Source organism: Gymnodraco acuticeps, unplaced genomic scaffold, assembly GCF_902827175.1.
Source record: "Gymnodraco acuticeps unplaced genomic scaffold, fGymAcu1.1, whole genome shotgun sequence".
Taxonomy (NCBI): domain Eukaryota; kingdom Metazoa; phylum Chordata; class Actinopteri; order Perciformes; family Bathydraconidae; genus Gymnodraco; species Gymnodraco acuticeps.
In genome coordinates, this window is record NW_022991188.1 from 1,462,904 (window position 1) to 1,475,065 (window position 12,162).

The window sequence follows — 12,162 nt, forward strand, 5'->3', positions numbered from 1 at the left end:
AAAATTGCAGGCTAGCAGATATAGATGTATTGAATGAAAGCTTACATTTATCATATATAAGGATATGCAATTTGAAATATAAATGTGTGACTTGCAAGTTGGAGTTCTTTGGTGTTGAGTTTAAATTGGTAGGAATGAGTGGAGGAAAGAAAAACAACATAGTCCAAGAAATCTGACCTCGAATAATAGCATTATAATGGAAACAGGTGTTTGAACAGAAGCACCACGGTGGGAAAGGCACTTGTTTGACAACAATATATTTGCATTGCCAGCCAAGATGAAAGCAGATATGTTATACCACTGTTACTACCACTCAGCATTTTAATTGAAGCCAATTTGTTCGTGTGAAGATGATTAGTGTACGACTATTGGCATCTCAAAATATCTGGCTTCTTAAAGGTGGGGTAGGTAAGTTTGAGAAACCGGCTCGAGATACACTTTTTGTTATATTCCATGGAATGCTCTTAACATCCCGATAGCAATGAATATATTAAGTGCTTTGACAAAAAATCCATACAAAAATGTCATCTGTGGAAGCCGTAGTACTGTAAAAAGCACGACCAATCATTTTAGCCGGCCCGGCTAAAATAACTGGATGGCCTACCTGCCTGTCAGCCTTCCATCTGTGCACACACTTATCTCGTGCCCTCATTGGTCATGTGCGCGTACGTGTGTGTTGGAGGAGGGGCTCTGTAAGGAAGTGGCAGATTTTTTCCGGTTGTGTATTTTCAAATTCTAGCGCACTCGAGCTGGTTACTCCAAAATTACCTACCCCACCTTTAAGGACCTGTCATCAGAGTTCATTATGAATGAAGTTATGTTTGCAGTATTTGTATTGCTGGTGTTATAAACATAAATAGTATGCACTGTTGCTTTTTGGCAGTATACCTGAAAAAGCTTCAATACTGCCAGCATCCATCATTTGGGAAGGGCTGGTCTGAGAGCCCAGAGGACCGGAAAAACCTGCCATGGAGGCTGGCAAAAGGGAGAAAAAGAGTCACGGATCATAGGAAATGGAAGGGAAGGAGGAAAATAAAAAATGAGGAGGTAGCAGTAGTTGAGGAAAGAAATAGGAAAGAGGTAAGAATGGATGAAGTAGTCAAAGGAATATCAAAAGAGAAAGAACATCAACAAGGAGTTCTAGGGGGCATTCACAATTTGGATATGGTGGGTCGAAGGTAGACAAGAAGACAGAAGCCAAAAGAGAAAAGGCATTGAAAATGTACAAAAGTGTTCCGAGCACAGTACTGCAAATAGCAATGCCTCTTACCTCCAAAAATAACTATATGATTCTGTGCTAGTATTTATATTGGGAACTTCTACAAACCAGAGACAATTCCAAATTTCCATTTGAAATCTAGATTAGCAAACTTTGGAAAAAACAGCTTTTTAAATCCCAGCCACTCCCTTCAGACCTCTCTCACCAAGAACACACTGCATGCCTACTGCTACAGGACAAGTTAACAAGAGAGCGTTGGGAAGAGGAGCAAAGCAGATCGTTGTCACCGATACCTTTATCCAAATACTTCAAGGCTGTTTCATAAGTAAGAAAACACCTTCCATTATCAAATGTACCTTAAATAACGCATATGGCTATTGTTAGTTCTGTCCTCTGAAAAGGTGATGTTTTCAGGTTGATATAGTTTGTATCTCAGTAGTATTATGAAAAAAACTGTAGAAAGGGAGCAATCATTTACATTTGGAGTGAAACTAAATGAAGGGGTGGATACACAAAGTATGCTTTCATCAGTGGCGAACCGTCAGGGCCTTCAAGGTATTCAGAGAATACCCTGGAACACTCAGATAAAACAAACAAAAAAATCGATTTAATTATATAAATAAAATGTAATAAAATGTATATAAAATGAATAAATGAGAATCGTATCTGTGTTATTGATCTGTAATATTACAGTGTTACGTTGATTTGTTTGTCCTTCTTGGACCATGCTCTGCGCATTTCAGTGGTTTTTTGTTAGAAAAGAAAGCAACCAATCAGATCTTGTTCTGGGTCTCTGGGTAGAATATCCGTCACCAAGGTATTCTACATCCTTGATAGAATGCCCTGGCCGTTGCACTGAATGAGAGCGTACGTTTGGACTGACAGTTTGATCATCCAATCATATGTTGATTTGTAGCCAATGGGCGTATTCTTTCAGAGTTTCCCTCGGTTCCATGGTATTCTAGAAGGCCCGCTAGTTAACTGGCTCGAGACAGAGGATCTAGAACGAATGTGACGAAGCAATTCATGCCGTTTTATTGTTTTTAACGTTGAAATGACAAGTGCAACAGATGAATATGAAGTTGTTGCGGAATTGTTGTGAGTACCCTTTTCAAGACGACAATTCAGTGAAAAGACGGACATTATAATGCCGCGGGGGGGGGGGGGGGGGGGGGGGGTGGGGGGGGGCGGTGGCGGGGGGTGGGTGTGTCTACAGAAGGTCCAGTTGTGATAGCCACGGTTCGCCACTGTCTTTCATTAACATCTGTGCAGCATTTATTTGGTTAAAATGTCCTTGAATGCCTTCTCAGTTCGGAACAACAACACTTAAACAACTTTTGCCGTGTTGTTTAAATGCTCTTAACTATATATTCTAGGGATGCACCGAATATTCGGCCACCGAAAATTATCGGCCGAAAATGGTTAAAAAGGCCCTTTCGGCTTTCGGCCGAAAGGGTTTTAGCACCGAAAAAATATCACCGAATGTCAGAACAGGCTTACGTTGGTAACCTAACGTGTTGTTTGTGATGACGAATAAAGACGCGGCGACCATGCTCGCGGCTGGCTCACAGAACATTGACCTTTGTCATCGAGATTGCCCTGAGCCTTTAACAAATCGTATTAAATAATCTGATGACAGACTGTAAACAGAATAGCTGACATTTTAACAAACTAAATAACTCAGTTTCCTCTAATCATTAACCCATGTTTGTATAATGTAGTTAACTCCGTGTGTTGCTGCTAGCATACATAACACCTGACGTGGAAACGTTACTCGTGGATGGGGCTACAGAGCTGCTAGAAAGACGGTCGAACCCGGTGCATTCCTCCGTCTGCATGCGGTGCACTTTTGCTAAATGTTTAGACAAATTGCTCGTGCTTACATGCTAAACTCTTATTGCACTTATGGTAACAAGTATTCTCCACATCGAGACGGGTAAAGTTTAACCACACCTCGAAGCGCGTTCTCTCCGCCATCTCCGCAGTGTGCTCCGCTGCATGTAGCAGCTGCGTGTGTGTAAACTGCCCCGCCCCCTCGCACACAGACGGGAGAGAGAGATCTCGTCTGATCGAAAATACATCATAGACGCATTTGTTGTCTTTGCATATTAGAAACGAGTTGGCGACACTAAGACTGCGATATCATGTTTTTTAGCAATAATACATGACATATATAAATGTACTGTATGCATTCAAAAGTGCTGAATAAATGTTTTATGGACCCATAATAGTGATTATTATTTAAGTTAAGTTTTGCCATAATCATGTCTATTTCCATAATCAGGTAGCTGAACAACATTGGTAAAAAATGTATACATTATATATATATATTTCTATTAATCATTTTCGGCCTTTCGGCATTCGGCCAACTGTTTCCTATTTTCGGTATCGGTTTCGGCCAAGAATTTCCCATTCGGTGCACCCCTAATATATTCAACAGATCTTTATAGCTTCCATGTTTCCATATTTATGACTTCAAGCTTGTTTGCTTCACTATTTGGAAGCAAAAGTGTTTTCAGAATTCCATTTTAATTTTTTTAATTTAAAGTGTCATGCTAGACTTGTACCTGACAAGAAGTCTGTAGCCAAGGCCTGCTGCTGGTCCAGTGAGTGTGAGCGCACCTCTCCCTGGGGCTCTGGGCGCAGCACTGAGATCTGTTCCCCGGCGGACAGCTTACAACCTGCAGTGACAACATGGATCATCAGACATTAGATCCTCCTTCTCTCTGATGACGCGCTACTGTACAAGTAGTACTGTAAGTTAATGACACAAGGCGTTTGAACTCTGCACTCTGCTGAATACAAATCCCCATACAGTACATACGTCTCACACATAACTCAACGTAAACACTTCCATATAGCGGCTTCCTCACCTGCCAAATCCCAAAAAGCAGAAATCCTAGTCCCATACAACTCTACATTCAGTGGTGGTTTCTATGTGCTGCTCAGCGCTTCTGTCTCTGTCTCCACTGCATCCTCAGCTGGCTCTGAGCTACTAACAGTGTGAACCCCCATTCACACACAAACACACACACACAAATACAGCCGCCATACAAAGAGACACACAAACACAGACAAGCGCACACAAAAATAAAAATGTGATCACAGTCGGGTCGTCAGGGTTCGGTGTGACGTTTCACTGTCTGTCTGATTCAGGTCCCAGGCCCCGCCAGAAAGCCCCTCCCCCTCACACTCCATGACTTTTCCCTGCCCACGGCGTCTCTCTCCAGTCACCCACTCGTATCCCAGTCTATAAAATGGGATGCTAACATGACCACAGAGGCCAGAACAATGACTAGGAGATGTAATGTTGCTGTTTAGGAGGTTAAGGTAAACGTGGAATGAGAAGAGGCGGATGGAGGGTCAGGTGGAGGGTCAGGGAGGTGAAGGAAGGGTTGAATGGACAGCAAGGAAGAGGGGAAAAGCAAATAATGGAGTATTGGAAGGAAGGATATTGGAAGGAGGAAGAGAGTGAGGGGAGGAGAAGAGCGAGGCACCAGTGGCAATCCTGACCCAGCAGCATTCAGAGGGTGACAGTAAGGCAAACAGACAGGATGCCACCCACAGTCAGAAACGCTCCCATATATCAGTCACAAACAGGGGTGCTAGGGTGTTTCTCGACAGGGTGGAGGGAACACTCCGTCGGCAGGCATTTGGTTATTTCTGCCTGTCTTTGTGTCTCATTCTTTCACCCAAACACACATTTGGGGGAATATTAGGAGACATGCAAGGTCACAGTAAACTACACACATTGCTTGGGTAGCTAAATCGAGTGCTTCTAAGTGCACTAAGTATCTTCTGCCGGAAAACAGGCGGATGTTCCCTGTGCTGCTGTCCAAGGTGCTCAAATCAGATTAAGGAGATTTGAAAGGGCAGTCAGGGGTACTGGTATGAAAACCTCTAATATATCTTCCTATTTACATGTTCACCCCTTACATAGCCAGTCTGGTTGACTAGGATTCTTGTATTGGGGGACGGAGGTTCCATGAATGCATGACCTCAAAGCTGGTAGCTGTCTGGAATGAACCCATCACTCAAATAAAACATCTCTCGGCGAAATTACTGAACATATTATCAGACCAAGTTGAATAGACTAGACAGTCAAAGTTGATGTCTACTTTGGTGATATTTAAAAGGATGACATCATCATTTTATTTATTTTTTTGTCTTTATTAGGATCCCCATTAGCACTAGCATGAGCATTGGCTATTCTTCCTGGGGTCCTCACACACTCAAAACATACATACACATACATACACATACATACAACAAAATTAAAACAAAACAAAACAGCTCATAATTTCATGCAATTTACAGTGAAATGAAGTGAAAACTAAAATGGTCATCCAATTATCGCCATCCTCAGGCCAAACAAAAGTAAATACAAATAAGTGTACATAATAATATATGCATACATAGCCACAGGCACAGTTCAAATTTACTTTGTAATACTTGAATATTTTTTTAGCAACCTTTTGAAATGTACTTGAGAATTTTCCTGAATGATGTGAACCGGTAAAGAGTTCCAGCTGATCATGGCTCTGTACATGACTGTTTTCTGTCCCATATTTGATTTAGATTGGGTAATACAACCTTCCTTCTATTGTAGTGTCGTGTTTGATAGTTATGTTGTGCATATTGCGCTATAAACCTTTGTGATAATATATCTGGTGAGTGAATCACTGTAATATTTCTGACAACATTTTATAAAATATAAGTTGACCTCTGTCTGACAGTTAACCATTTCAGTGTCTCCAGCATTTCAGTGACTCTGGTTCTGTAGGAGCACTGGAGTGCACATCGTGCTGCCTTATTTTGTGCTACTTGTAGTTTGTTTAAATCTTTTTCAGCAGCACTAGACCATATAACCAAATAATAATCAAGCTGCGACAGAACCAAAGCATCCAAAACTTGTCTACTGACATCCATAGGCAAATATTTTACAATTATTTTTACAAGTGACACACCCCTTCCCATTTTACATACAACACTATCAATTTGTTTAGACCAAGATAATTTATGATCCAGGGTTATACCTAGCAATTTTGTCTCCTTGACCTGTTCAATTTCAATATGGTTTAAATGTAGTTGCAATTTTGGTTCACCTTTTAACTGATGATTTGATCCTATTAATAACGATTTGGTTTTTCCCGCATTAAGTACCAACTTATTATTTATGACCCACCCTGATATCAGTAGTAGATCTTTATTCATAACATTTGTCAACTCTCTTGTAGTTGATGCTGCATACTATATTGTTGAGTCATCTGCATACATTACAATTTTAGCTTTTTCTAACACTAATGGTAGGTCATTTGTAAAAATAGAAAATAAAAGTGGTCCCAAACAACTACCCTGAGGTACTCCACAAGTGACTGTTTTCATCTTTGAGAGACTTCCATTAAAAAAAACAGTTTGACTTTGATTTATCAGGTAACTTTCTATCCACCTCAGCGTTTCAAAATTAAAACCATATTGTTCCAACTTGTAAGAATGGTCAATGACATCAAAAGCAGAACTAAAATCGAGTAGTACTACACCCACTAACTTCCTATTATCTAGTTCGCCCTTCCAGTCATCTGTCATTTTTGTTAAAGCGGTGCATGTGGAATGGCCAGGTCTGTAAGCATGTTGATACACAGTATTAAGTTTGTTACCTTCAAAGTATTTTTGTATTTGATTGAAAATTATTCTCTCCATTATCTTTACTAATGCTGGTAATAAACTTATTGGACGGCTATTTGTACCAGAAAATGGTCCAGCTGGATTTTTTGCAAGTGGAATAATTCTTGCTATTTTCCATACCTGTGGGCAAATACATGTATCAATACTCAAATGTATAATATGACAGATAGGCTCTGCAACAAAATTAGCAACATATCTAAGAAATGTACCAACTAAATGATCCACTCCTGGTGGTTTATCATTACATTTACCTAGTAACATTCAACATCTTTAATTTCACTTTTTATATTTTAAATGTACACTTCTTATTCGTCATAATTAAATCCTTTATTAGAAATGTGGAGTTACTATTTATAGTTTGATTCATATTTCTCCTCAAATGTTTTACTTTATCAAGACAATAATCATTCAGATGATTAGCAATTTGTACTGGTTTTGTCAAAAATAGATGATTCCTAACAGTAATGAACATAGCAGTGCCTTTAGACCAGTGTTTCTCAAAGTTTTTCATACCAAGGACCACCTAACCAATAAAAAAACACTCGCGGACCACCTAACTCCACAAATATCCAAAAACACATAGTTTTTTACAAATCGCCTGAAAATGATACAAACAAGTGGCAACATGTGTGATGAAGGTGTTTATCTGGGCTATTTATGCAATCGAAGTGAAACTTAAGCTCGTTCCATTGCGGAGATATTCCCACGAGAGTGCGAAAAACTTAAATAGATGTATTTCTTTCAAATGTGAAATTTTACCAATATACTCACGGACCACTAGGGGGCGCTCACGGACCACCAGTGGTCCGCGGACCACACTTTGAGAAGCACTGCTTTAGACAGATACGCTATCCGGCATAAATACAGCCAAACAAATGTGTAGGAAAGACAATGCCTGAATTTTTCAAATATATTTTGGTGGCAAGGCAAAAGTTCCTTAGTTAGGTAGACTTAGAGGAATTTGGACTCAAGACTAAGAACATTTCTTAAATCCTGGCTACAATCCGGCTGGCCTCTTCTGTCTCTTTTCCCTTTGGACTTTTATATATTCCAATTTGACCTTTTCCCAAATCTTAGTAATACATTTGGCGTGTACAATATTTCCCTTCAAGTGAAGAAAGCTTTCATCTATCAGCATTCTTTTTGTCTTTGAACTGGATCTTGTCCTCTCCATCTGCATCGAACCAGACATACAATGACCCAGTAGGCTAAAAACGGTCATAAAACTGTCTAATTTAGTTTTTGTCTGCAGTGAAACAATGACATTTGTGAAACTTGGGGCTTAAGCTTTTTTGGCTCAGTAAATGCTATTGTACCTAGGGCTTTCTAGTTCAGACACATTTTAGTTTTAAGAGAACATTTCATGCTGAGTTATTCTCTGCATACTGCACTGTGGGTAATGTACCAGGGGTGAACTGTTCAGCTTGATAGATTGAGGAAGACCAACTGTGATGCACTAACTGTGTGTGTGTATGTATGTCTGTTTTTTTTTGGGAACATGTTCCGTGTATTGTTCCCTACTAGGGGAGTCAAAGCCAGACATGAGGTTCATTACAGTGGCATCACTCTATGTGACCTTAAATAACAGGCTCCTTACAGACCAGCAAAGATCATCACTACTGGGCTGCTTCTGGCAACTCTGAACTATGGCAGGAAGTCTGGCAGTTTAACATTGTAATGTAATGTACAGTTTATTTGCAGTACAACCATGCTTTCAAATGTAAAAAACTATTTTCTCAGAACTTCAGATACATCAAGTCAACAGTTAGTGCTACATTATGTCATAAATACACACACTTTAATAAATAAGTGTGTGATTTAAAACTTAAATCTTAAACATTTGTTTTTTAAGAAAGAAGTTGGATGTATGTTTAACAAGTGGTATTGCTACTACAGCAGAGTTAGTGTATTTGTATAAAGTTGTGCTAATGAAAATATATTTAAAAAATGCATCATCCAACTGTGAGATTGCTGTGATTAGGCTGTTGTTTAGTATGCATTTTAACACAACCATGGAGTTGGAAGTTTCACTGATAGCAAAGTAAAGAGACTTTATGCAATTAATTAAATAAATCATTGCTCATGCTAAATCTCTAAAGGCAAAGGACTGACCCTAGCCAACTTATTTAAGTGGAAACATTTGCCTCTAGTAGCACAAAATACAATTTCTGATTCTGTTTTCAATGTGGACAAAATGTCTAAATTATGTAAGAGCTGCTTTTGCTGCTGGGGATGCTGACCTCAGTATGAGGACGGAATATGGCGAGACAGACTGGAGGAGCTATCTGTTTGACGGATTAACTGTAGTGTCACAGAGGCATCTGTGGACACACACACACACACACACACACACACACCACACACCAACACACACACACACACACACACACACACCACACACACACACAACACACACACCACACACACACACACCACACACACACACACACACACACACACACACACACACACACACACACACACACACACACACAACTCTGATGTAGCTGCACTAATATGGACGAACAAAAGCACACAGCAACACACTCATGTTCAGAGAAAAGAAGGTCAGACACACATGATAGCAGTCAGACAGATGAAAAAAAGCCTGACCCCATGCTTGGTGAACAGTTGACAGAAGACAATGACAAATATAGCCTACAATGAACACACACAACCACACCACACACAAACACACACACACAACACAACACACACACACACAACCTAATAATAAAACAAAATAACAATAATTATACTAAAGTCCTTCATGTCGATCCACTAAGTAAACAAGTGTGTGCTGTGATTGTAATCTTCACTTGTTGTTATTATTCATTATTCATATTTTAAAGGTTACCCAGTCCGAAATACAGCTCTTTTCCGTCAACAATTGATACTGGATTCAAACTACAATCCCCCCTTATAGGTAGCAGCATATTATTATATCCCCTTACCTTCTCTTCCCACCTCAGCTATATATAACGCATTCCTCCAGGTGTTTGAAAATGCCTATCTTCTCTCACTGCTTGCTGCATAATACCTCTCCAAAAAAAATCTGACAAAACCCAGAAATGACCTTGCTGCATCTTTCATATATAGATTATTCAGATGTAATTTGTTTTATAACAGTTATTAACAAGGCCAAAAAAGCCTATTGCTTCATCTGCTACTAAAAAAGGCCTGACTCCCTTCTGACTTCCTGTCTCATACATTACCTTGTCTTACATAACTCCTTACTCTTTTGTCTTACATGCAACAACTTCTAAACAGTAGCAGTTTGTTAGCGTACAGTTACTTGGTGCGACACGTGGTCCAAAAACACTCTCTGAAGTTTGTTTCTATTAAGTCTGGTTTGGTTTCACAGTGCACACATTAATGATTTAATACAAATTACAGTTTGAGGTCAGATGTACAAAAGTAAAGGGCCAGAAATATACTAGAAAAAGGCTTTCATATTGGTCAGAAATGTGGCAGTGGGCAATGTAAAACATGGAAATCAACAAGCGTGGAGAGAACACTAACTGGAGCAGAAAATGGCGCAGATAACCATGTTCTCTCCAGCCCAGATGTCAAGCCATCATTTGATCACTGCAGAATCTGTCACAGTATCAAAGGAGCGACTGTGATCTTCAGACGGCTAGAGGGACCCTGTGCCAGGCCTGGGCCAAGACAATGGGCCTGTCAAGACACACACACACATATTCTCCCTTGATTACCTGTATCGTGATCAAATCTGTATAATTTATATTTACACAGCATTCAATCATAAATGTACCATGTGATCCATATATAAAATACATGAATCCCCCTTTCTCCATATTGTTTTTATTTTCCAGCAGTATAGTACATCTCCAATCGAGGTAGCATCACCTAATAATCAAACTAAAACAAGCACTCACTGAACTCAAACTTGAATGTATGTTTAGGATTTTCATTAGAAAGCTCTGACACAGCTTATGGTCTAGCCTAGCGTCATCTTGATGATCCATTCTTTGATTCTCTCATATGGCTGACAGCCTGTAGGCTAGTCTCTGTCCTTCAGCTGACCTGGCATGCTCAGTTCACTGGAAACAAGAGTAACGTCCAGTTTGAAGTAAACCTCATTAATCATAGCTGTTTTAAGAAGTAGGTGCAGTTGTGCCAAGAGAGCAGACTCCTCCTTCAATATCCTCCAAAATATATTGGTTCTTTCATCAAGTGGGTACACTCTGGAAATTAGGCCATAGCCTTATTTTGATCTACTGTATACTAGCCAGAGCAAACCTCCTGTGGTTTATATGTCAGGCTTCTACAACATCATCTATAACACTGCAAACTTAAGGAACAAGCGCAAGACACATAAAACAATTTAAAGAAACAACTTTCATTTGATTCTCATAAAAGCTGCCATGTGACCTTTATACCAAACCTGGCTATTTTCTCAATGCATGGCACCCTATGGTTTGCCTTACCAAAACAGCCTAATCTGGGATAAGCGGGCAGGATCGGCTGGAATCCCACAGCTGTCCTACAGCTGACCCCAGCCTCTCCCTGCTATGTCGCCTCAGCTCCTCCAGCTGGGATAGACACTCTGAACTAGCTGGGTCAGGGTTGGTGCAGGACCACAGGCTCACAGTGATGGTTCAACGAGAGGACAGAGTGCTACTCTCTGGGAGGACAAACAACTACTGTCCTGTTGATTCAGCTACAACACAGCATTAATCATGAACCTTTCTGTCCACCTTTACTGTACCTGCAAATACCCTCTACACACTTTAGAGGCTTTAGAATAGTTTTCTCTTTCTTTAGAGTCTGGTTTTCTGTTTGTCCTTGGAGAGGTATTGGAATTGTATTCTCAAATGATGGAATATGAATCCTTCCATGAATATATGTTCTAGATACAAAAACAAAGAGTAACAACTAAGAGTGCAATGACGAGTAAGATGAAGGAGAGGCAAAGTAGATCTGGAGATAGGATTAGAAGACTCCAACAGTGTCTCCTAATTGGGGGATGCCGTTTAGCGACAACCAATTGGAACTAGCCAAGCCACAGTTGGAAGGGGGTTTCCCTGTGTAATATAAAGAGACTGCCAACCGTCGTTCTGGTTGTTGGGATCTGATCTGTTATTTTAAGAATAGTAGTATTTACAAGTAAGTGTCAACAATATAATAATCAGACCCTGCAATAGAATAAATCAAGTTTCACTTTAGTTTTTCAAGTAACTCAACTCTAACTCACTCACTCAAGGTTATCTTTTAGGAATATGAGCATGTCCACA

General features: G+C 39.9%; 1 protein-coding gene across 1 annotated transcript in view; it reads right to left on the minus strand.

The window, feature by feature from the left end:
* The window catches only part of LOC117561195 (microtubule-associated protein 4-like), a 120,758-nt gene that overhangs the window by 58,385 nt on the left and 50,211 nt on the right, over nt 1–12,162 (minus strand). Inside the window, 2 exon segments of the mRNA XM_034238494.1 lie at nt 889–975; nt 3,787–3,900. Coding sequence (XP_034094385.1) covers nt 889–975; nt 3,787–3,900 — 201 coding nt within the window.